Raw genomic sequence first — 27,107 nt, 5'->3', positions numbered from 1 at the left:
CGTGAAAACTAAAATATCACACAACAGTGACAGTGAAGCACACGGAGGACCCCAAGAAAAATCAGAGCCAGCAATCTGGATGCAACTTGACATTTGCAGACACAAAGCTCTTTTTCTTCCATGGTCGGCCGGCCGACCAGGACCCAAGGAGTGAGCCCCACACGGGGGCGGGGACGGGGGCGTCGCCCCGACAGCAGCTGCTGCGGACAGACAGACAGCCCGGGCGCGCCCCCCTCTACCCGGGACACAAAAGCGGGAGCGGACTCCCCGCGGGGAATCGTGACTAATCTGACGCCACGCTCCGCACAAAGTCTGAGCCCACCAACAGGACACACAGAAATCATCAGATGCAGCTCTGGACAGAAAGCCCAGGCTCCTGCCTCCAGACAAGAAGCAACTCAAGAAGCCAGAGTCCTCTGGCAGTTTTCCAAAGAAAGGGGTGGGAGGCGTTGTGTCTGTGTGTGTGTGAATATGTGTGTGGGGTGTATGTGTGTGAACACACGTATGTACAACCTTCCTAGCAGGGCAGTTTCTGAGAACCAGGATGAGCTTCAACATGGTAGAAAGCGGGTCCCATCTAGTGGGAGGAATTCACAGACACACCAGAGAAGGCGACAGACACGAATCCATGCCCTGGTGAAGCTGACACTCCAGCGGAGGCAAGCAGCAAATAAATGAAACGTATAAATGAGTCGGAAGTTGATCAGTGCAGGGCAGAAAGGTAAAGTGTGGAAAGGGACCAGGGAGCGTGCACAGAAGGCAGGTTTATATACATAGAAAGGAGAGGCCAGACTTTTATCAAGCGGACAGGGAAGGCCTCATTGAGAAGGCGATCAGCTGAGTAAAGGCCTCAAGGAAAATAAGAAACAAGTCAAAGAAATGCCCCAAGGCAGATTTAAGGCCATTTACTTCTACATGAAAACATTAACTCTGTAATAGAAACAAGAAATTCAAAACCAGCTTACTAACCCCCAAATCTGCCTCTCTCTCCCCCTCCTCCACAACAGTTCCTGGGCCAATCTGGACAACAGCAGCTGAGAAAGACGAGAGAAGAATCACACGCCGGACGGCCAGAGCACTGAGGTCACTCAGATGTCCTTCCTGCCTCGGCAGCCTCCCTTCACCAAGGAGGGAGGCTCACTGGGAGCCCTGCACACACATCAAAGGCTCAGAGCCGCCTCGCTCTTCATGCTTGTTCAACGGGGCCTTTCGAGGACTCGAATCCTCTGTCACCTCTGCTGTGATTAAGGGCCTCGTGCAGCAGCCTGACTGAATCAGACAGGCTGCAGAATCTGCAGGCCAGCTGGGAGCAGAGGGGACATGGATGGCACCAGGTAAGATCACAACTTGAGGGGAGGAGAGCTGCTTAGTGGCGAACTAGGAGAGGCCAGGCACTGGGATCCCAAGCGCCAAGCAAAGGGGTCAGGAAGGTACTGAGGATTCGGATCAAATTAGGGAGAAAGAGCAGAATACAACATCCATTCTGGCGGGCTGGAGCCAGCAGAACGAGGGCACCCAGAGTCAACTGGTACAAAAGGACAGCCAGCGATGTGTGGGGCTGGGAAAGAAGGGGTCCTGAGACCTATTACAGAGGTGGTAGCCCAAAGGCAAGGGGGGAAATGAAAACTGAAGTCAAAAAAGTAGGCTGGGGACAGTATACAAGGACCTGGTAAGAACCGTGAGCTCTTGGCTGTCATACGATACCATGGACTTGTGAACCAAAGACAGTAACTGCTTGCAGCCCACGCTAACTTCACACTGAAGTATCAGGGCACAGCCCTCTGCACCAAGAGGCTGGGCCCTGCGGTGGCCAAGGGCAGCATCCAGGACACAGGGCGCTGTCCCGACAGCTGTCCCTCCTCTGGGTCGGTCGCTCAGCCGTGTCCCACTCTTCACGACCCCATGGACTGTAGCCTGCAGGGCTCCTCTGTCCATGGAATTCTCCAGGCAAGAATGCTGGAGTGGGTTGCCATGCCCTTCTCCAGGGGATCTTCCCAACCCAGGGATCGAACCTGGGTCTCTTGCGCTGCAGATGCATTCTTTACCGTCTGAGCCACCAGGGAAGCCCGTCCTCCTGGTACCTGCTGCAGGCTTTCTTGCTGTCTATCTTATCTACCTACACACACACACACACACACACACACACCCCTACACATCCACAAACACACAAACTGCTACAGTACTCCTAAGTCAGGAGGAAGAGGAAGTTTATAAATTATCCTCATTCCTTTCCTAACAAGAGCGCAGTCAGGGACCCATCTGAGGGGCTGTTTCTCACTGTCACGCACACAGATGTGTCTAGCAGGGGTGACACTGGATGGCTCCCACTCAGCAGACAGCAAGGCTGCAGATCAGACCCTCTGACATGATGTCCATCACGGGAACAAGACGACTGGAGCGTTACGTTACAAAGGAAGGTACGTAATACTCTTTAGGGGAAAGAAAAAACAATCAGCACCTCTCCTGAATGTCTTGCTCAATCTCCTGTCCCTAGAAGTTTGAGGGAGAACATACATAGGAATTGCCAAAATCTTTAAATCCTGTATTTTCAAAATCACTTTTGTCAAGTAGGAGGATAAATAGAGGAGGATAAATGTCAGAATCTCAGTTTGTGAATGTGGTGTAACTTCCGGATCTGGCAGGTATCAGAAGTGAAGTCAGTTTATGTAAAACGGCACAGCAGCCACCAAAGACTGGCAGTTTTTTACATGATCGAATTCAACAAAAGTGGAATTGATGTCACGTAAAAACACCGAAGACAGGAAAAGTTTCAGTAAGAACCAAATCCATTTTGTTCTCTGAAAGCAAACGGTTCAACTGTCAACACTTTTTATGGGTTCCCCCTAGTCTCCCCTCTTTTGCACTGAGATGAAATTTAACCAATTATTAACTTCGAAGCAAGGCTGAGGAAAGACAGAATAAGTTCATTTCCAAACACATATCAATTATACCTTTAGATGCCTGGGATCAGTCAAAAGCCGTTTCTGGCGGAATTAGCAATGATATAATGACTTTAAAAAGGATTTTTAACAAGTAAACAGTCTCCTTTTAATTCCATTAAATGGATAAATGCCACGGTGATTAAGTATTCATCTCACCGTGAACTATAATCTGTTAATTTGGGGGAACCTTGGTGTTTACAATCTTCCCCTCACAGATACGAAGGACTGTGTTAGTAATCACATTTTACCTTTGCTTTTGCCGAGAGGAAGGTCAGAGTCGAAACTGCAGGCACACCACAGTGGCCACATGAGCTTTTATCTTTTAAATGTATTTTACTTTGCTTCAACATTCCAATCAATTAAAATTTTTGTTGATCTTAACGACTGTCTTCTAATTTATAACACCACTTTATTTCAATTTAGTTAGGCTCAGATTTTGTGCAACAAGAAATAAAATGAAGCATATTTAAAACAAAAACCCAACTGCAGCTTCATCACCCTGATTTGTTCTTCCTATCACTCTATGCTAGAGCACAGAATAAATAAAGGCGGGTGACGACTGCGTTCCAATACTTACCAGGAGCAATGGTCTCCAGCGTGTTGGAACTGACCTTCCGAGTACTTGTGCAGTGGTGGAGGGTGGAACCCGAAAACACCAAGTAAAAGACTGCGTCATCTTCCACTTGGTCCTCTTCCGCGAGCAGTACAGTAACGACACAGTCGCCCTAGGAAAGGGGAAGAGAGGGCAGGTTTGCATTAGTAAGGTTCTTTCGGGGAGCTGATTCTTACAAAACATCAAACTGAAAGGGAAATCAATGTATCATACAAACTGCACCCATTCTAGCAAGTTCATACAATACAAAATGTGCCAGGAAGTGGTCTAGGCACTGAGGATACGAAACAATCTGTCTTCTTTCAGCTTACCTTTCAGTGGAGGTAATGAGAAAAACAAGTACACCAACAAGATAATGGGATATTTACTTGGAAAATTTTTTTTAAAAGAACATAAAATGGCTCCCTTAAAAAGCTCTGTAAAAATTCCAGGAAAATCTAAAAATAAGGCAGAGAGGATGGGGGAAGTATATTAAACAGCTACATCCTTATACTTCGAATGCCCCTTCACCTCTGTGCTCTGTTTGCGGCAATAACTCTCTGAACTCTGCATCCCACGAATCCCTGCCAAGTCCACCCGTTCTCCAGTGAACACGGAGCGCCTCTCAAGAGCTGGCCTGGAAGTGGTGGAGTACAAAGAACTTGGGCTCAACACCAACCTGGGTTTAAACTCCATCTAAAAAGATTTTGCTTAAATCCTCTAAATCTCAGTTTCCTTGACTGTATAAATGGAGATAATACCTTCTTTTCTTACAGCTACTAAGTGAGAACTCTTGAAACACATTCACCACTCAGCCTAGGATAAGATTCTCAACCTGTGAGGATGGGAGGGTTGCTTTTCCAACAACGTGTGTTTCCGGACCATCTGGAATTGCTGTTCTTCTTTATCCCACCCCTCCATCAAGCCATAAATCTAATCCGGGTAACTCTGCCTGTGACTCTGCACCTATTCCGAAGTTAAGACATCTTCATCCTTCACTTGCTGATAATCTTCTTCCTGGTAAGGACTCTGCCTGCAACGCAGGAGACCCAGGGTCGATCCCTGGGTTGGGAAGATCCCCTGGAGAAGGGAAGGACTACCCTCTCCAGAATTCTTGCCTGGAGAATCCCATGGACAGAGGAGCCTGGCGGGCTAGAGTCCATGGGGCTGCAACTATCATTTTCAATAATCTTCTAACAACTTTTTTTTGGCTACACCACGCAACATGCAGGATCTTAAGTTTCCCAACCAGGAACTGAACCCATGCCCCCTGCAGTGGAAGCTGAGTCCCAAACCACTGGACCGCCAGGGAATTCCCTCTTCCAGCAATTTTTATAGATTAATTTTTTTTTAACTGAGATCAGTGGCTAAATTAAATTTATTCTATGAAATAGAGTCCTAATTACCATTCTCCAAACAGTATATAATTTATGTGGTAGCCATAAACAAAGGACTTTAAAGCACTGAGGTTTAGGTTGTGTACATCTTTAATGTGCAATGGAAAATCTAATTAAGAGAAAGTCAGGCTCTTTTAACATTAAATAGGGGAGAGAATTCTCATTACTTACAGCATTTTTTCTCTTTCTACTTTAGCAGTAATAAAGCCAGTTAAAGAACCATGCCACTCTGTGGCCACAACTTAATGGCCAGCAGCAGAACAGAAAAGCAGGTAGTGTTTCAGTACATAATGAAAACCAAACATCTTAAAATCAAACTTGAGATCAAGGCTAGTAATAAGAATGCTCTGAATTCCAAGTAGTTCCCATAGCCCTAAGTGCCTCTCTCTAATTTCTTCCCCAGGGTTCTGTGCAGTGCCCTGTGTCCAATATGGGTTCCAGTCTGCTGTAAGAAGTCAGAATGCACTACCAATAAGCTGTAACTTACTAAGACTGATGAACCGGAAAGTTCCCAAGCACCCTAACACAAGAACAGCACGATCGGTACAACAGCATTACCACTGACTTCAGGCACTATTTAGAATGAAACTTTAGGACTTGTAAGTCCCTGTTTTGGAAATGTTTTTGAAAAGTTTAGGCTGGTAAAATGTTTACTATCCTTTGGCAAAATAAACTACAACCAGAAAAAATGTCTGCAGCATACAGAGAAGAATTAATTTTTCAAGGTATTGAAATATCACTATAACCTGAAAAAACGTTACTGAAAGTTCTAAAGTTTTATTTTTCAGAGCACAGGTTGGCAAAGTATGAGCCGTGCGTCAAGTCTAGCACTCCTGTTTGTGTATGGCTCACAAGCTGGGAAAGGTTTTTACATTTTTAAGTTGTTGAAAAGAATAAATAAATATGTGCATGTATACACACACACACACACACAAGCGGACACGTGAGTGCCAGGTTGCTTCAGTTGTATCCAACTCTTTGTGACCCCATGGACTATAGCCCATAGGATTCTCCAGGCAAGAATACTGGAGTGGGTAGCCATGCCTTCTTCCAGGGGATCTCCCCAATCCAGGGATTGAACCTGTGTCTCCTGTGGCTCCTGCATTGCAGGCAGATTCTTTACTGCTGAGCTACCGGGGAAGGGAAACATATATACAAATACACACATACACACACACACATATATGTATATACATGGAAAGGTAAACGGCAAGCCTCTCCAGTACTCTTGCCTAGGAATTCCCATGGACAGAGGAGCCTGGTGGGCTCCAGTTCATGGTGTTGCAAAAGAGTAGGACATGACTTAGCGATTAAACACACACACACACGCTTAGGCCTCACAAGCCCCTATTTTGGAAACATTTTTGAAAAATTGAGGCTGGTAAGCCTAGGATTTCTTTGGAAGGAATGATGCTAAAGCTGAAACTCCAATACTTTGACCACCTCATGCAAAGAGTTGACTCATTGGAAAAGACTCTGATGCTGGGAGGGATTGGGGGCAGGAGGAGAAGGGGACGACAGAGGATGAGACGGCTGGATGGCATCACGGACTCGATGGACATGAATCTGAGTGAACTCCGGGAGTTGGTGATGGACAGGGAGGCCTGGCGTGCTGCGATTCATGGGGTCGCAAAGAGTCAGTCACGACTGAGCAACTGAACTGAACTGAAACTATCCTTTGGCATGATAAAACTACAACCAGTTAAAATGAAGAATCAATTTTTCAAGGTATTGAAATAGCACTGCTGCTGCTGCTAAGTCGCTTCAGTCGTGTCCGACTCTGTGCGATCCCATAGACGGCAGCCCACCAGGCTCCCCCGTCCCTGGGATTCTCCAGGCAAGAACACTGGAGTGGGTTGCCATTTCCTTCTCCAATGCATTAAAGTGAAAAGTGAAAGTGAAGTTGCTCAGTTGTGTCCGACTCTTAGCGACCCCATGGACTACAGCCCACCAGGCTCCTCCACCCATGGGATTTTCCAGGCAAGAGTACTAGAGTGGGTTGCCAATAACCTGAAAAAAGAAATGTTACTGAAAGTTCTAAAGTTTCATTTTTTTAGAGCACAGGTTGGCAAACTGTAAGCCATGGGCCAAGTCCAGCCCTCTGCTTGTTTGTGTGTGGCTCTTGTTGTGTGTGGCTCACACATATTAACATGGGAAAATTCTATAACATTCAAACTTAGATATCCATAAACAGTTTTATTGGAACACAGTCATGTTATTTGTTTACACATTGCCTATGGCTACTTTTGCAATACAATGGGCCACCAAAGAGTTGACTTAAATTGTGTCTGACTCTTTGCGACCCTGTGGACTGTAGCCCGCCAAGCTCCTGTCCCTGGGATTTTCCAGGCAGGAATACTGGAATGGGTTGTCATTTCCTCCTTCAGGGAATCTTCGTGACCCAAGGATCGAACCTGAGTCTCCTGCCTGCATCTCCTGCATTGGCAGGCAGCTTCTTTACCACTTGAGCTATCAAGGAAGCCCACTGAAGAGCTGAGTTATTGCAAAAGAGATCACATAGTCTGCATGCGTAAATTGTTTACAATATGGACTTTTACAGGGAAAAAAAAAATGTGTTTTTTTTTTTTCACTTAGTATCTAAAATTCTAGGACTACATCTTTTTTCAATATAAAGAAGGTCCTCTCCACAAGAGCCTCAACATCTTGCCATGAGACTTTCTGTGCCCAAGACACTAGCGACAGCTGGGGCCTTCTCTTAATTGCGGTCAGAAGGGATGGCTAATAAGCAGTTGGAATTCCTTTTAACAAAGCTTTCAGGATCAACCTCTTTTTTCATTCCCAAGAGAAAAGTAAGTTTTAAATTGCTTTCATAGCTCTAATTCTTTTTTTTTTAAACACTGAGTTTAGCCACCCACAGTATTAAATAGAAGTGAACATAGAACCCTAATTTACCTCAAACTCACTTGAAGTTTAGGTTCTGAAGGCACCTGGAATTAAAGCATCTGTTCTTGAAGGAGTATTCTCGGCTCTCTGATAAAGTTGCTAGGAGCAAGCAATAAACATTTGGCCTCCGCATTTCAGCCGCATGACTCCTGTTTTACTGCAGTAGTAACCAGACACTTAGAACTACTCGAGATGGCCTTAAAATAGGCAAATTAAAAAATAAAAATGGAAAACAGGTCTAAGTAAGAAGCTCAGCTGAGGTGGTGGATTTGATCACACCTTCCCTGAGAGATCCCTGCTGCTCAGGGGAAGGGCAGGCCCCAGGGAATAGACAGGTCAATCAAGCCGGCTGCTGCCCAGTTAACACGTTTGCGTTTTTACCTATAACAGATGAACTTATTAACAAGGAAAACTTTCAAGACATCCTTGATCAAAATTTTAGTCTGACCCAATCCCAAGGAGAGCATGCGTCTACATCTGCATCTCTCCAGTGATCTGAACTCAAAAACCACGGTGTCTTATTACAAAAACAATCCCAGGTTTTTTCATTCACCAGAAATGTATCCTTGAACCTGACCGTTTCTCCAGAGTCCTAACTAGTCTTGCTGACAGATGACACAAGAACTAACGGGAAGTGCCATTAGTTAGTGCCACCAGGCCTCATTTTGCAGTCCACAGGTGATCCCCAATATATAAACGCACTGTGATTCTAAGTGCCACGTTCAATCACTTTCACGGCTTTACACGGTAGCTACGGTCTCCGCGTCCCATCTCTAACTCATTTACACAGTAATTAAACTGTATTAATAGAACTAAAATCGTCTTTATGTACCTATTAATAAGCAGGGAAAAAATTCTATTTCCCACTTGGATTTCTATCCTGGAGCCCTAAGAATAGGTCGTCTTTTCTAGATCAAGGATTCTCTCTCTGCGCTAAACCTGCCATCTTGCCGAGAGGCTCTCCCTGCCCCAAGATGCTGGTCGTGTCTGGGGCCTTCTTTTACCTGGGGACAGTAACGTGACGAGGGACAGACTGAAATAGGGCAGAGAAGAGCAACTGAGGCATCGGAAGGAGCAACTCCCAGTGTGGGGACAACCAGGGCCCTGGAAGCAGGCAAGATGCTGGGTGGAGAGGAGGCGGGAGAGATAGACGCTAAAAGAAGGGGCAGGGCTGATCTCAGAGACAGCAAGACACTGCCAGTCACAATGTTCCTGAAGGCGGGCCCCTTCCGCAGCAAGATCACTGCGGTGGAATGCGTGCTGGAGCTGGCCCGTACAGGCCTGTGAGGGTGCATCATGTTTTCAAGAATCCCGCAAGCCAGCTGTTAAACATGGCCATTATTAAAAGTATATGATATTTGCTTTCCTGAATGGAGAAAGTAATATCAACATAATACGCTATCATGTATAAAATGGATAGCCGGGAGAAACTGCTGAATAACACTGGGAGCCCATCCTGGCACTGTGATGACATAGAGGGGCGGGATGGCAGGAGGCTCAAAGGGAGGGGATATGTGTGTCATTATGGCTGATTCTCGTTGCTCTATGGTGGAAACCAAGACAACACTGTAAAAATTAAAAAACAAACAAACAAAAAGACATGTAATTAAATGCCAGATGAAATGCAAAAAAAAGATATAAATTTATAATTATATAAATATTAAAAAGAGATGTAACAAACACTCAAAACATCATGCTGTAATTCTTTTGCCACCTGAAGCAAGTGACACAAAAAAATGAAATGAACTAATATCACCTGTCTCCTGATCCTACCCACTGAGGACACAGCGTCGTAGTGTTCCTCAACTGAGTCAGAGGAAAACATCACACGAAACCAAATTGAGAGGCTTTCTGTTTTAAAAAAAAAAAAAGTTGATCTGAACCTTTCAAAAATGTCGCTAAAGACTCAGATTATGGAGACTGAAAAGACTTCCCAACTAAAGGCAGTGCATGGTCCTAGGCTGGATCCTGAACAACAAACTGCTCTTAAGGACATTAAAGGGACATGTGTCCAGATTTAAATGAGGTTTACACACACTTAACACTGTACCAATGTTAGAATTTTCCTGATTTTGGTGACCGTGCTGTGATTTATATGAGCCCTGTTCTTAAGAAACACCCAGTGAAGTATCTGGGGTAAAGGAGCATCGTCTACAGGCTACCCTCAAATGATAGGGGAGCGGAGGAGGAAATGATTAAGTAAGTAGACGAGGTGGAATGTTCACAGTTGGTGAAGTTGGGTTTAAGGCATATGGGATTCCTTTATAGTATTCTTAAACCTTTACTGTAAACTTGAAATCATTTTAAAGTAAGTTCTCAAGAAACAATTTTTCAAATAATTTATATGACCAGATATTCAAACAAGTGCAAAATTAAGTTCCATTTCTGAAGCTGTTTAAAAAAATTTTTTTAACATCTTGCACTAACCTTGGTCGCTAATACCATTCTCCACTAAAAGGAACCAAGGCTGCTGGAAGAATTAGCTGTTTCCAGGTCTAGGTCAAGGTTATGTACAAGATGAGCTTGGAACATTTTGTTTTGACAAAAGGTAAGGAAATGTCCTCCTCCCTCCCCCCAAAAAAGGACAGGGACATGCTGACATGACGCATGTCGACGCAGCTTCCTCTGCCCAAATCTGGGACAATTTTAGACCAAACTGGCAATTAGGAAGAGTAATGAATTATAAACAATTTTTAAAAAAGGAAGGAAGCCATGACTCTACACTAACAGTAGACAAAGGGAGAAAGGTGAACACTGATGTATGATGGAATGAGGAAGGCTGGCAAAGTGGGGATAATGTCAAAGTGATGAAATTACTGCCATCTGCCATCATAATGGGAGAGACTGAGTCTGGCAAAAATTTTCACTCGAGTACTCAATTTAGGGGGAAATCCTGATGAGGAACAAGCTATTTACATTGCCTTAAAAGTGTCTCCCCCCAGGCTGTCACCTTACATGGCAGCCTGGATGGGAGGGGAGCCTGGGGGAGATTAGATACACTTACATGGACTGCTGAGTCCCTTCACTGTTCACCTGAGACGATCTGTTCATCAGCTGTACTCCAATATAAAGTTTAAGGGGAAAAAAAAAAAAAGGAGAGGGATACTGTATTCTTCAAAATGGTTGATGCCATAGAAGATAAAGAGAGGCTGTGGGCTTGTTTCAGATAAGGAAGGCTGAGAGAGACAGGACTGCTAAAAGCAGTAATTAGCTCTACTGTGATTTACAAGAGAAAAGCTCCTGCCTTAGGAAATGCATACTGAAGCATGTAAGGGGTAAAAATCCATTACACAGGGCCCTTTAGCAAAAGACAGGAAAGGAAACACTGTGAGCGTGTACAGGTTTTTAGCTAGAGAGTACAAATGATAAATCAAGTGGGGCAGAATGTTTGCGAGAGTTAATTACCCTGAGTGACTAGTATCAGGGTATTCTTTGCCCTGCTTTTTTTTTTAAACAACTTTTTATGAATTTCAAATTATTTCCACATATAAGATTTTAAAAACAAAGATAACGGGGAAATCGTTAATTCACAAAGGTTTAAAGGACTCACGGACTGGGGATATGGCAAGTTCTATCAACACAGATGTGGACAAAGGTCTATACCGACAGCAAACTCTGTTTATACAGTTCCCCTGGTGCTCTGGCCCAAGCTGAGAGTGTGGACCACCGCCCACCCCTACGCACAAATGCCTCTCACCCAACCAGAGAGGGAAAATAACTAACACACCACAGCAACCATTTTATTCACTAAATTCGTTTTCTACAAACAGTAAATACACGGGAGCCTGGGGACCAGAGAAAGGCACGCGGGCTCAGCACAACCATCTTCTGAGTGGCCCCTGCAGGTCAGAGACAGAACCAGCTGCTTTGCAAACTCAACCAAGTATTTGCAAGGCAAGTATCTTTACCCTTCTTGGAGATGAGAAGAGCAGCCCAGAGTACTTTAACGTCTAAGAACAAAGCTAGGAAAGGTTAAAAGCTGGGGTTCAAATCCAAGTAGGATTCCAAAGTCTGTATTCTTTCCACGATTCTGACACTAAGGTTAGTGCCGGAGACAGAGTTAAGTGGCAGAAAGGAGAGAAAAGCAAAGAGGTAATTCTCAGAAGAAACACATGTTCAATAGCAAGCGACGACACCCGGAAGTCTGCAGGTAGAAGGAAGAGGGTGCTGAAAACAAGGGAAACAGAGGGCCCGGAGGTGACGTGAGAGTTCAGGCAGGAGACAAGCTGAAACAGGGCAAACTCAAACCAGGCACACAGGCTGCGTGGCCCCAAGGATGTGTGACAAAGCCGAAGAGCGTGCCTAAGTGTACACTCAGCACCCCAGGGCTTCCCCAGGGCCCCAGCGGCAGGAGTCCACCCACAATGCAGGTGCTGCAGGAGACGCAGGCTCGATCCCCGGGTCGGGAAGATCCCCTGGAGGAGGGCACGGCAACCCACTCCAGCATTCTCGCCTGGGGAATCCCGTGGACAGGGAAGCCTGGCGGGCTGCAGTCAACGGGGTCACCAAGAGTCAGACAAGAATGAAGTGACTGTGCACACATGCACGCACAGTCCTCTATGCTGTACGTATGTCTCATCAACATCTGAAGTTTATGGGAAGCCAGAACCGTGTCTCAGAGGGCACTTCACACACTGCCTTTGGAGCAACAAGAAGTTTCTGAGTAACTACATGAATGAACGAAGGGAGGAAGTGTCAGTTTACACTGAATATTAATGGCAAGCCAAAACATTCATATTTGAACCTGAGTGTAGGCAAGAAAAATAAAGAAAAAACAGCTTTGAGTGGCATGTTTTGGGAGAAAATTGGATGTAGCAAATGTTCTAGAAAGGTTTATCTCACAGAAGTATTCTAAGAAGGAAAAAGAGAACAGAGGCAAGGAAACCAGTCTGGGAAAACATTACAAAAACACAGTGCAAGGGAGCAAAAGGGAGTTAAAACTACTTTGGCACCAAGATGACCTAAAAAGAAATAAATGTGAGAAAGGCATGTGGCTGAAAATAATTTGATGAAATATGACAGCTGACGATGGGAGCTGGACAAATAGACGCAGAGGAAAAGAATAGACATGAAGCAACGCTAGGAGGAAAAAAGGGATATCTCTCCAAGGAAAAATGGGACGGGGCTGTGGGAATGATTTGTGAGAAAGCGGATGATAAGCTTTAAATGCCAAGTTTCATCTGCCAGCCGGAGGGGAAACTGTAGACATTCTACAGACAGGACGTGCTCAGCCACATCCGACTCTTTGCGACCCCGTGCACTGCAGCCCGCCAGGTTCCTCTGGCCAAGAAGGACAAGGCATCAGGAAAGGTCTGGGTTGGTGAGGCAGATCTGAGAGTCAACCGCACTAAGTTGAGAAGCCTTGCCAGCAATGAGGTCACCATGGTAACAGAGAGCCAAGGCCTAGACTCCAAGTTCCTGTAGAGGAGGGCAGGGAGGGAGAAACAGGCCAAGCAAGGAAAGGCCAGCCAGCGAAGAGACGACATCGAGGAACACAGCATCAGTGATGCTAAAAGAGGTGAGGACCAAAGGAGTCTCAGCTTTAAAAGCGATGATGGTTAAGCAGTCTTCAGAACACACAGGGGAGGAGAGCTGGGAAGACAGGAAAGCAGCAAACCCAAGAACTGTTCCATTTTTCTCCAGCCTTAAATGGGTCTTTTTACAACACACTATTCCAGGCCCTCAACCCCAGAAACAAGATCCTCTGGACCCAACAGGAACTCAAACTCACATGCCATCAAGGAAGAGAATGAGACTTGCCGTATTTCTCTCTGTTTAATGGCAGCCACAATCGAGTCCTCTCTACCCAAAAACTTAAAATACTGAGTTTTTTTCATTTTGCATACTCCAGAGAGCTCACAACTAAAATATCGCTTCCTAGATTCGTGATGCAGTTAATTTCCAACCATCAAAAATATTTCAAATTTATCTTTATTTTAACCATTTTGTTAATAATAACCTCAATAACTACAAAAGTCTTCGTATTTTTTCCAAGATCATATTGCTCACCATCATTGATCTGTACTAATGAGGTAGAAAGCCAGACTGAACTAATGAAAGTTAAAGGACTTTCAGAGGACTTATTGCTATCAAATATACAACAGGACCACTAACCATCAGTTATTGGGGTTATTTTTGAAATAGGAATATTTGAAATTTTAATGTTGATATGTAAATAAGCCTTAAAATACTTGAAAATATTTTATTACTTGAAACATTTCCTTGAGTGTGTTTTATTAGTCCATAACATTTTACTGCTAGTATAAATTTTTATTCCAGTCCATCCATCAAGTAGATAAGTTAAACAGTTGAAAGCTATTTAACAGCCCAATATTAATGTGTTCGTTCCCTTCCCTTCTGCTCTGTTCCCATTACCAAAGCCTTAAGTTATTCGTCCATTGATGCTTAACAAGCACACAGTGCCTCTGTTTAATGCAGTTTGTCTCTGGTATCAGCTGGTACTAGAATTATAAATACTTCCTGTCCGCCAGGAGCCTAGACAGACATGCCTATGGACAGAAGGCCACCCGGTAAGTGCTATAATTAGCAGAAACACAAGCGTCTCTAGGCACCCATACTCTGTCCTGAGGCGGGTATGAGGAACGCCTCTGCAGGGAATTGGCTGCGTCTGAGTCTGCTCAAGGCTCAGGACAGATCACCCAGGGAGGAAAGAGTCTTCTGAACGCTTAGCCATTTACAGTGGAGCTGGGGCTGGGCCCTCATCCAGCTCATCTCTGTACATGCAATATCTCTCCAGAAGGCCTGAGACACCGCGAGTGCTTAATGTCTGCTGGGCTGAACCAAAAACATGTCATCCTTTTTCAAAAACAAAATGTAAAACGCCACAAATTAAACCCAACACTGAGTCTGTCTTCCTTGTCACTCACTTAGCAGTGGTGGAGCATTTGGGGAGAACTCTAGAGCATCTAGAGGTGAGATGGTTGGATGGCATCACCAACTCGGTGCACACGAGTCTGAGCAAGCTCAGGCAGTGGGTGATGGACAGGGAAGCCTGGTGTGCTGCAGTCCAGGAAGCTGCAAAGAGTCGGGCACGACTGAGCAACTGAACAGCAACAAATGTTAGAAAATACTGTAACCATTTTATTTGACATTTGAGGTTAGTTTTTATTTCAACCAGGCTGATCTTTTCCCAGAAAAAGATACAGGTCAGTGAAATCCCTATAACCTGCTTTTATTTTTGATCATATGTCTATATTCCAGCCAAAAGGCATTCCCCTTCCCAAAGTTAACATTAAACTATTAAATACTATTACTAATTATGGTCAAAATTCATATTGTCTTCCAGCTTCATAATTTTGCAACATTAAGATATACATAAATACTTAAAAAGATTTCCAAGCACCACCGACATGGTCCATTAAAATAAAACCAGTAGATGGCGCTCAATTTGTCTGTAGAGTGCTCCGTATGGACTGGTTTTAGGGACTACTCTCTCTGAACATGGAAGAATCTTCAGCTGGAAAAGGAATTAAAATTACAAAAAGTTTGGATATCATTTAATGTATGGACCCCGTAATGGAAAGTGTTCCTTAAAAAGAAGTTTTTTACAATTCTAAGAGGATGAGCTTTCTGTTTCAATGTACAACCCTGCCTCTCAGTCTATTCCTGTTAATAAGCAAAGCTAAATTGGTACAAGGGTGTTGGCTGGCGGCTTTAAAAAACAGCCTCACCCTCTCACAAATGTTTCACAACTCTCTGGAACTGCTCGAGTAATTGGGTCAACACTTAAAGCGACAGTCCCCCTTTGCTAACAGGACCAGGTGTTTGGTTAAAATGCAGACACCATGAGGACTTCTTAAAATTAGTTCTTGACAGAACATTTCTCTCTTCCTTCTCTGCCCTCCTGGGAAGCGGAGGACGGAAGTGGTGCATTCTATCACTAAAACCCGGCCACTGGACTTGTGTTCTGCCCAGCTCCCACACTTATCTGTGTAGCTGCCTTGGCTACTCCTTGCTCAGGTCTCTCTTTTTCCTCTAAAGGCATCTATGAAACTGGGTCTCCAGGCTTCCGGACTCACCCTCCAAACAATACAAGGCAACAGGACAAATCTCCAAAATACAATCTGGTCAAGTCATGCTCCTGAGACCCATGGACGACCAACAGGACAACGTCCTGACTCACGAGTGCGTCCCTTCAGCTTGCAGGAAACGAGGTTCCCTTCAACACGGGATTGCTCCCCAGCCGCCTCTGCCTCCCAGAGCCCCTCCCACTGACAGTGGTGGTTTGGTTGCTCAGTCATGTCCAACTCTCACGGTCCTATGGACTGGAGGCCCCAAGGCTCCTCTGTTCATGGGATTCTCTGGGCGAGAATACTGGGATGGGTTGCCATGCCCTTCTTCTCTACCCAGGGATCGAACTCGGGTCTCCTGAGTTTCAGGTGGATTCTTCACCAACTGAGCCACCAGGGAGGCACCACACAAACACTGCGAGCACACAACACATGGGCAGGACACACCAGAGGCTGAAGCCTGACTCGTGTTACGTGCGTCTCACCACCTGGGCACACAGCTCCCTTCACCTGTCACATCCTCCGCTCACTTGACCGGCGATGCCCAGGCGGGGAGGGCATGAAACCAGCCCCGCCTTTCTTTTCTGAGGAGCCACCTGGTCTCCTTCCTCGGGTGAAAGGCCTGCTTGCTCATCTCAGACACTGTGCCTGCCTCCTGGCATGGAGGCCAAGGCCTCCAGTTCCTTTCCTGTCTGTGCAACGGGCAATGTCTCCATCGGGGGACCCAGTGGGTCCGGGGCGCCTGCTCAGATGTCACTCCCAGCCCACTCACTCCCGTCACTTTGTCCGCAAAGTAACGGCTGTCTAGGTTTGTCGTTGGGAAGATCCCTGGAGAAGGGAACAGCTGCCAACTCCAGTATTCTGGCCTGGAGAATTCCATGAACAGAACAGCCTGGCAGGCTACAGTCCATGGGACTGCGAACAGTCAGACACGACTGAGCGACTTTCACTTTCAACCACAGGTGTACATTATGTCCCCGCCCTCCTGAATCTCCCTCCCACCTCCCGCCCATGTCTGTCATTTTTAAAATCGCATTTAGCCTTCACAGGAAACCGATAATTCTGGCATTACCCTGCTGAATTTTACAGAGGAAGACTGTAAGGCTCCCACAACTGATTAGCACTGAAGCAGGAATTTTACGCCTATCTACTTCACACCTACGAGGAAGTAACATTTCTCGACCCAGGCTCTCCAAGTGTTGTCCCAGAACCAAATCATCACCCAGAAGTTGATTAGAAACACGTGTTTTCAGTACTCCCCAAAATTAAAGAGCAACAAAAAATGAGGCCCCTTAGGATTACCATTTTTTCCCTTAATATATATATTTTACTGAAGTGCAGTTGACTGTTTCAAGAGCACAGCAAGCTGATTCAGCTATACATATGCACATATATTACTTTTCAGATTATTTTCCCTTTTAGGTTATTAAAACATATTGATTACTGTGTTGCACAGGGAACTATAAATCTTTACTGCTTGTTGCCTATTTATTTTTTTAACTAGAAATCTAGCATTCTATTCATACTAAGTCAAACAAGTGCACTCAATGTGTCACAAACGTTTTAGCGAGGCAAAAATTCATTCTTAAGGGTTACCATTTTCATACCACCTGCATTTCTGCTGCCTTCTGCCGCATACACATAAACTACAGTAAGTAAGAGACCAAGAACCGAATCATCTCTAATCAAAGTAGAAGTGAGGAATGCAGGAAGTGAGCAGAGAGGAATGCACAGTCAGAAGGGGAAGGTAAGATCACCCCAGGCTCTTAACTAGCTGAAGATGGCAACAAGAATGGCAGAAAGTAAGTCCACAATCAGATCGATGGATCCCACAGACCCAACAGGGAATATACCAGTGCCTGGGTTCAGTTCAGTCGCTCAGTCGTGTCTGACTCTTTGAGACCCCATGGACTGCAGCACACTAGGCCTCCCTGTCCATCACAAACTCCCACAGTTTACTCAAACTCATGTCCATTGAGTGGGTGATGCCATCCAGCCATCTCATCCTCTGTCGTCCCCTTCTCCTCCTGCCCCCAATCCCTCCCAGCATCAGAGTCTTTTCCAATGAGTCAACTCTTCGCATCAGGTGGCCAAAGTATTGGAGTTTCAGCTTCAGCATCATTCCTTCCAAAGAACACCCAGGACTGATCTCCTTTAGGATGAAATGGTTGGATCTCCTTGCAGTCCAAGGGACTCTCAAGAGTCTTCTCCAACACCACAGTTCAAAAGCATCAATTCTTCTGTGCTCAGCTTTCTTCACAGTCCAAATCTCACATCCATACATGACCACTGGAAAAGCCATAGCCTTGACTAGATGGACCTTTATTGGCAAAGTAATGTCTCTACTTTTCAATATGCTATCTAGGTTGGTCATAATTTTCCTTCCAAGGAGTAAGTGTCTTTTAATTTCATGGCTGCAATCACCAAAATAAAGTCTGACACTGTTTCCCCATCTATTTGCCGTGAAGTGATGGGACCAGATGCCATGATCTTCGTTTTCTGAATGTTGAGCTTTAAGCCAACTTTTTCACTCTCCTCTTTCATTTTCATCAAGAGGCTTTTTAGTTCCTCTTCACTTTCTGCCATTAGAGTGGTGTCATCTGCATATCTGAGGTTATTGATATTTCTCCCATCAATCTTGATTCCAGCTTGTGCTTCTTCCAGCCCAGCATTTCTCATGATGTACTCTGCATAGAAGTTAAAAAAGCAGGGTGACAATATACAGCCTTGACGTACTCCTTTTCCTATTTGGAACCAGCCTGTTATTCCATGTCCAGTTCTAACTGTCGCTTCCTGACCTGCGTACAGGTTTCTCAAGAGGCAGGTCAGGTGGTCTGGTATTCCCAACTCTTGAAGAATTTTCCATAGTTTACTGTGATCCACACAGTCAAAGGCTTTGGCATAGCCAAGAAAGCAGAAATAGATGTTTTTCTGGAACTCTCTTACTTTTTTGATGATCCAGCGGATGCTGGCAATTTGATCTCTGGTTCCTCTGCCTTTTCTAAAACCAGCTTGAACATCTGGAAGTTCACAGTTCATGTATTGCTGAAGCCTGGCTTGGAGAATTTTGAGCATGACTTTACTAGCGTGTGAGATGAGTGCAATTGTGCGGTAGTTTGAGCATTGTTTGGCATTGCCTTTCTCAATATATGATTCACAATTTTTAAAGGTTATACTCCATTTACAGTTACGATAAAATGTTGGCTATATTCCATGTTGTACAATATATCCTTATAGCTTATTTTATACTTAATAGCTTGTACTAAAACTTTAAAATATAAATCTTTCCCCATCTGTAAAAGAAAACAATTCCTCCTAATTCACAGGCTTGTCAAACTAATAAAATGAGATTTGTATAGAAAGAATAAAACACAGAAATCCAAGTAAATAGACCATACACAACACAGAAGTATTAAACTATTTAGACTGAAATGCAGTTTTTCATTGAGTATCATTCCCAAGTTTTCTTAGAGACCCTATCTCAGAGGTCAAAATGACACAGTGTCACTGGTTCCAGGTAACAAAGCCCCCTGGGTCACTTCATCTGAGTGGTCTACCCTTGGGGATCTTAAATATTACCACTCCCTCGCCCCAAGTCTCACCTTTGACTAATCAGACATTACTGTCCATGAACACAGCGAAGCTCTTTCTCGTAGTTTTGTGTGTGTGGCCACGCATGCGCATGGTTGTGTCTCTTTGCGACCCCATGGACCACAGCCTGCCAGGCTCCTCTGTCCATGGGATTCTCCAGGCAAGTGGGGTGGGCTGCCACGCCCTCCCCTCCAGGGGACCGTCTGGATCCAGGGATCAACCCTGAGTCTTCTGCACTGCAGGTGGATTCTTTACCACTGCACCACCTGGAAAGCCCTGAACAGCTTTAACTCTATTTAATCAAAACCACTGAGAACCTATATGTGCAAGGTACTGTGATGGAAGCTGAAGTGAGAGCAACAAAATCAATTCAAGTATAAAGTTTCTGTCCAATTTAATCCGCAGGAAAGGGGCTTTTAAGACCATCCATTTTGTTTATTGGTTCATGCTTAAACACTGGGGTACAACAGAATCATCTGGAGGGCTTATTTCAAAGTGGCTTGCAGGGTAATGTGCAAGTCAGTTTATGTATGAAACACTTCAGAAGGCTGCGGAATCAATGACCACCACACCCAAATAACTGGAATTGTTTACAAACAATCTACAGTCTGAGATTTTTATCAGTGAACTTATATGAACAGGGTTTCCCTGGTGGCTCGGCTGGTAGAGAATCTGCCTGCAATGCAGGAGACCTGGGTTCGATCCCTGGGTTAGGAAGATCCACTGGAGAAGGGAAGGGCTGCCCACTCCAGTGTTCTGGCCTGGAGAACTCCATGGACTGTATAGTCCACAGGGTCGCAAAGAGTCAGACATGACTGAGTGACTTTCACTTACATGAAAACTATCATTAAACTCTTTTTTTTTAATGTGGACTTCCCTGATGGTTCAGAGGTTAGGACTAGGGGGCTGCAAAGAGGGGGTGCTTCTCCTGCAGGGGATGAGGATTCGATCCCTGGCCAGGGAACCAAGATTCCACAAGCCTCTCACATGGGTGGGGGCGGGCGCCGAAGGCACACACACACAGACACACACACACACATGGTTTGCAGGGCTCCACGCCAAGCATTCTGATTCGGGAGGTCTGGATGGGGCCTGAAGATCTGCATTTCTAATAGGCTCCTAGTGATGCTCATGCTGGTGGGACCGCACTTTGAGAACCAGTGCTCTAGAACAATTCAACTGCAAGTCAGTCTGGGAAACTCCTCACGCCAATGACTGCCCTGAGTAAACAATGTTTACAAGATCTCCAGCTTACATTTGAAGAAGCGACGGCCAAGGGGAATCCGGTACTGACGCTAACCTCTAAATGCAGAATGGGATACAAACATCAGGCTTCGAGTTCCCAGGTTAAGAGAGGGTGGCAGCAATTTAAGGGACTGGGAGTGAAACCATTCTTATAAGACAGGCCTCCGGCAGGTGAAGAAATAACGTACGTAAGTCACCTTACATGAAAGGCACTCAGTAAGTGTCGTTCTCCTCTTTCTAAGAAAACAAAGGAAAGAGCTACCAACCCAAGTGCCTGTGCAGAGATGCAGAGGAAGCCACACGGTCATGTTCATATGCTTTCGTGTTACGCAAAGTAAAGGAGCTGGGTGTCTTTAAAAGCCACCCATGTATTTAAGGCTTCCATCCGCCGTGGCACCCCTCGCTCTGGCTCTACATCATCCCTCTTCCTCTTTTAGGGAAATCCTTGGAGGTCACATCTGTGGCTCTTTGATGCTTTCCGCCACTCTGTCAGAGAAAAGTCCACTTGCTCTCTGGAACCGCTTTCCCGTCCTCCCGTGCGCCCCGCACGCTCCAGCGGTGACGAGGCCCTCACAGTCCTCCTCTGCTCTCTCCACGCCACTCCTCCATGTCCTCTGGGCACTGCTTCCACCGTGCGACCCCCTGCCTAGTTGGAAGACCTCCAGTTGTTCCCTATCCTGCTTGTAAAATGCCATACTCCCTCTATCAGTGCTGGCCAAGAGAATTTTCTGCACTGATGGAAATATTCTATCTGCGTTGTCCAACGTGGCGGCCGCCAGCCAGCATGGCAGCTAAGCTCTCTACAGTGGAGGAAGTGATTTTTAAAATTTTCTTTTATTAATTTCCATGGCTCCATGGGCCCAGTGGCTACCCTAATGAACAGAGCAGATCTATGCAATCTCCTCTCCACGTACCATGTGAACTATCCTCTCCAGTCCAGCCAGGCCCCTCACCACTCCTGCCAATACCATGTCCGCACCTTCACAGACTCTAGTCCCCTCTCTCATTCTGCTCTTTCCTTCCTCCAGAGCCACATCTGTCCAGGCTAACGGAACCCCATTTTTCCTCAGGCCTTCCTATCATTTCTGCCAACATCTCATCCCTTTTCTTGCCATGAACCATCACTGCCTGTGTAACAAATCCAGCATCTGAGCCAATATTACCTATGCTGTCATTTAACTCCTCACACATGTGAGCTCCTGCGAAAGAATCTATTCCTCGAAGATCAGGTCCTCCATTCACTTAGCAAGTGCTTTACGAATACTTGATGAGTGAGCTAAGGACATAGAGCATTACAACTTGGTCTTCTTTGGAAAGCAAGACTTCTCTTCACTGGAACCAAATGGAAAAGTTAATTCTATTGTCCTGTCCCCACCACCATTCCCCTCCCCAAATATCCAGATGCTTGGGAAACATCAAATTAGTGTAAAAGCATCCTGCAGAGAGACCCTGAGAAGGCTTTTGGTCTTTATATATCTCCACTTGCTCGGAAAATGCCAAGGAAAACGAAGAAAACGCTATCTGCAAATGCAAAATCTGTAAACTTCAAAGCAAGTTGCTGCAGGTGAGCTAACAAGCCCAACAGAAGGAAACTGAAGCTCTTGCTCTGTAAAGTCATCAAAAGCTAAATTGAGGAACACTTGACTTCCTTATTTCTTCTGGCACTAGTGACAATGTTGTCATTATTTAAAACACAGTACTCAGATCTGGCTGGAAAAAGCCTCCAGTCTACAAAACACTGCAGCTGACCCATCAGACATGTATTGTTGAGGCAGACAGGTAATTAATTTAAGAGATCAGAAAGCTGATAAAGCTCTCTTTGCAGGAGCAACATGTAACACAACAGCCAAGCAAGAGGGACAGCCTTGTTAGTTCAACTCCTGCTAGGGAAACACATTTATCAGGAAGAGATAAAATGTTGCCACTACCAAGCAGGTCCTCTTCCCTCCAAAGAGCAACAGAGGACATTAAAGTTGGAGGCGAAATAGTAAAGAATCCACCTGCAAGCCATGAGAACTTGGTGTGTTTCCTGGATCAGGAAAATCCCCTGGAAAAGGGAATGGCTACTCACTCCAGAATTCTTGCATGGAGAATCCTCAGAGAGAGGAGCCTGGTGGCCTACAGTCCATGGGGTCGCATAGAGCCAGACACGACTGAGCAACTAACACTTTTACTTTTCTCAACTGTCATTATGTATGCCAACTATACTTATGCAGAAACAAACTTTTAATAGTTCATGTTAAATCCCCTTCTTTCTCAGCATGACATCTCCACGTGGACTCTCATCTTCTGGCCCTGAGGTCAGTTCTGATTAACACACACAGTTGCTGTTGTTCAGTCACTAAGTTGTGTCCAACTCTTTGTAACTCCATCGACAGCAGCACGCCAGGCCTCCAGGTCCTTCACCATCTCCCGGAGTTTGCTCAGTCTCACGTCCATGAGTGGGTGATGCCATCCAGCCGTCCTGTCTTCTGTCGCCCCCTTCTTCCTGCCCTTGGTCTTTCACAGCATCAGGGTCTTTTCCGAGTCTCAAGCAATAACTGTATCCTAACCCACCCACCCCTTACTTGACAGAACAGAGAGCAACATCATCTAAGCATGTGGTCCCTACTCTAACAGAAATAGTCATAATCACTGGATGTTGTTTTGTTTTGTAAGTTTTAAATGGAGAAAGGAATCCAGTGCCAAAGATACGTCAGGATGCTTTTCCTCCTCCCAGAAGCAGTTACAGGCAAAAACATTCAGTGCTACGGAAAAAGAGAAATGCGGAAGGACGTAATAAAGCAGATCTGTTGGGGTTCTGAACATCTGTTTTGTAATTAGAATAGCTCTTCCCCTTGAAAATCTAATAAATGTGAGTTTCATTCCAGTCACAAGGCAGGTAATGATAAGTATTCCACATATAACCTGTATTTCACATCTATCTCTCTGCTTTTAAAGGAGTACGTAGTTTTGGGATGGGAGCTTTTGGTTTTCCTGAGGGAGACCTTGAGATAGGTTCACCTGACCACAAATCTTGGGGAAACCAGCAAGTTTATAACTGAAGGATCTGAAAAATGAACCCCAAGTTTTTCCTCTTTAAATGTGTGTTTATGGTGATTCTAGTTAGCGGATCATCAAGCATCCAAGATAAACCTTCTGAGTCAGTGTCAGAGCCAAGCCATCCATTCTTGGGTTTCATTAACCATCAAGTGCCCAATGCCCACTGGAATACTTCGGCAACCAGTAAGGGACATTATTCTAACACAGAAAAGCAGAAGGAAAAAAAAAAACCCTGCAGGAGTGTGTTTTACACAAAAATGCCTCAGTCATTTTTCAAGAGCCTTGGCTACCTCTTCCTTTCACAGGTCCAGGAGGCTAAAGAGCCTCCTGTAGAAGACCTAGGGATAAAGGTATCTGCCCGAGCTATTCACCAGAATGGTTATTAATGACTTCTCTATACTCAAGTGTTACAACCCACATTTTTTTTTTACTCATGGCTCAGACAGTTAAAAAATCTGCCTGCAATGCTGGAGATTCGGATTCAATCCGTGGATTGGGAAGATCCCCTGGAGAAGGAAATGGCTACCCACTCCAATATTCTTGCCTGGCAGGCTATCGTCCATGAGGTCACAAGAGTCGGACACGACTTGAGCGACCAACACTACTCTGAAAGAGAGCTCAATGCTATCTTTTCAAATAGTTCTCTCTCCTGCCGCTATCCCCACTGTTCCCTTTTTCTCTCTTACATAGCCCGTGTATTCCCGGACTCCTACCACAGGGGCTCAGTGCGTGCACTCTGAACCCTAAACTCCAACCTCCGCCTCTGGCATGCTGGCTGGGCTAGTTACCTGCAGATCTTGCTACCTGACCGGAACCATCACAGCCTCCATGAGACGTGGGGCAGATCCGTCAGTCTCGCAGTAGCTCGGCTTCTTCACTCTTCCAGCGGAGTGAGGCCAACCGCCCCGAAAATACAGTGACTCCCCTGACTCATCTCACTGTTCTGCAGTCCTGACCTCGGTGACAAAGTTCATTCCCACACGGGGCATCACCCGTGGGGCCGTCACTTGGGGGCATCATCACGGCTTTTTCTCTAAAACAGTAAAGTCAGAGCGGGGAAAGGAAGTGACCTTCTCTGGAATCCAGATCTGCTTATTCTTGACCCCTACTGTCTCCTTGTGCCCCAGAAAGGACAGAGTGTGAGGGATGCTATCAGAACAGAAGAAAAACCCTTCAGGGCTGGTCTGCCCAGATTTCTTCTAGAACAAGCCTGGGGGCCTCAGATAAGAGGCATTTAGAGAGACCCTTTCCTCCTCCTCCTTCCGCAGTTTTAAATCTTGCTTCCTTTTCAGCTGTTGGTCTGGGGGAGGATTTATTTATTGTTGTTCTTGTCCAGTTGCTAGGTTGCTAGGTGCTTAGTGTGTGGGGGTGGGGGTGGCGGCGGGACCTATTTTGTTTGTTTTATAAATACCAACTTTTGTCTCATATGCCTGGCTTTTTCTTTTATCATCTGATAGCATCCCTCACACCCTATCCTTTCTGGGGTAAGTGTGTGCTTTTATCTTGACAGTGAAATGGGCTCTACAGCCAAAGGGTACATATACTATGCTTATGAAAACTATCTGCTGTGTGTTGTTTACTGTAAAAAGTGGCTTAAGTCCCATAAGGACTAAAGATAGTGATTCAGGACTCTATGTCTACCTTTCCAACTGGCTAAAGGAATGAGTAGGTTATTTATCCATGGAATACATATGTGGAAGAAAATCAGACAGTCTTTGCTACACTTCGCAAGGATGCTGTACACATCCCCTTACAGCTGTAAGAAGTTAGAGGTGCACAATAAAGACATTGTTTTCATATTTATTTCTTGTGAGCAATACTCTTAATCGCAAAGATGACAGCACTGTCGATTCAGGACTCACACAGGGTAAATCTAATGATGAAACCTGGAAACAAGTAAGCGTCTTTATTTTACTTTTTAATGCGCAACTGCGAAAAGGCAATTGTTCTGTCAAAAAGAAGCGACGTTGACTTGAATTTATGTAGTACTCCTGACCAAATCCAGAAAAAATTCAGCAAAATAAGTAGCTAACTGGCCAAATTCTCTTCCACAATGTCGGCACCAGGAAACACAAACAGAAGAACTATACTCAGTTAAGAGACTGTAAATAAATACAGGGTGTAGTCCCGGATTAAACCCTGAACTGGGGAGAGGTGCTCAGGAGGATGCTTCTAAGGGCATTTTGGGATGGTCAGAGAAGTCTGGATATGGACCTGCGTAAGAGCATTAGGTAAATGTTGTGAGACCTGGTTTGTAAACTGTGCTGTCATCATGAAAGAGAATGAGTCAGTCTTCAAGAACTATTGATACATGCTGAAATATTTAGGGGGGAAAAGATATGATGCCTGCAACTTTCACACAGTTCAAAAAAATATGTAATAAAGAAAATGGTAAGAAAATCACACTTAGGTCACACCTAAATGTTAATAAAAGGTGAGCGGAAGTGAAGCTGCATTCTTGTCATTTTTCTGTAAATGTGCACTTTTTTCAAATAACACATTAAAAAATTGTTAACGGGAGAAGTGAAGATTAAACGTGGGTTACTTAGTTTCAAAAGGACTTTATTCGTGCAAGTCTGTGTCGTGCTGTGCTTAGTCACTCAGTCAGTCACGCCTGACTCTGAGACCCCATGGACTGCAACCCGCCAGGCTCCGCTGTCTTTGGGATCCCCCAGGCAAGAATACTGGAGTGGGTTGCCATGCCCTCCTCCAGGGGTCTCCCCAACCCAGGGGGCAAACCATGTCTCCCGCACTGCAGGCAGATTCTCCACCGTCTGGGCCGCTGGGGAAGCCTGTCTGTGCAAGTCTCTATCACATGAAGTGTAGCGAGATTCGCCGTGTTCTAGGTAACAATTATGGATAGCAGCCTTGCTCAGCAGCTTGGTACACGGAAGAAAGACCATGGGTTTGAGATTTACCATCTCTGGGTAAAGCATATACCAAATGAACCATCTTGGACTCTCACTTCTTCAAGTATTATGAGGGTAAGAATGAAGCTTCCTCCCCCCTCACAAGACTGTGAAGGAAAGAATGTGAAAGTCGCTTAGTCGTGTCCGACCCCGTGGACTATACAGTCTGTGGAATTCTCCAGGCCAGGATACTGGAGTGGGACGCCTACCCCTTCTCTAGCGGATCTTCCCAACCCAGGAATTGAACTGGGGTCTCTTGCATTGCAGGCAGATTACACAAGGTTGTAATGAGAATCAAATGATATTCTGTGTGCAAATGTGCATTTTAAACCTGGAGGCAGTATACAAATATGAACTCTCTGTTTCTAAGGAGCTGTCATCCAGAAAGGTTATGGGAGATGCAGGTGAGTGCTACGCCAGCTGGGAGGCTGAAAGAACCACTTGTGAAATCGCAT

At 45.2% G+C, this 27,107-nt stretch overlaps 1 protein-coding gene across 1 annotated transcript in view; it reads right to left on the bottom strand.

The window, feature by feature from the left end:
- LOC138095465 (A-kinase anchor protein 13-like) overlaps positions 1 to 27,107 on the bottom strand; it is a 116,644-nt gene that overhangs the window by 82,329 nt on the left and 7,208 nt on the right. The window contains exon 2 of the mRNA XM_068991507.1: positions 3,520 to 3,667. Coding sequence (XP_068847608.1) covers positions 3,520 to 3,667 — 148 coding nt within the window. The remainder of the gene's footprint in view (positions 1 to 3,519; positions 3,668 to 27,107) is intronic.

This window comes from Capricornis sumatraensis, chromosome 19 (genome assembly GCF_032405125.1).
Source record: "Capricornis sumatraensis isolate serow.1 chromosome 19, serow.2, whole genome shotgun sequence".
Classification (NCBI taxonomy): Eukaryota; Metazoa; Chordata; class Mammalia; order Artiodactyla; family Bovidae; genus Capricornis; species Capricornis sumatraensis.
This window is presented reverse-complemented; position numbering and strand designations above follow the sequence as displayed.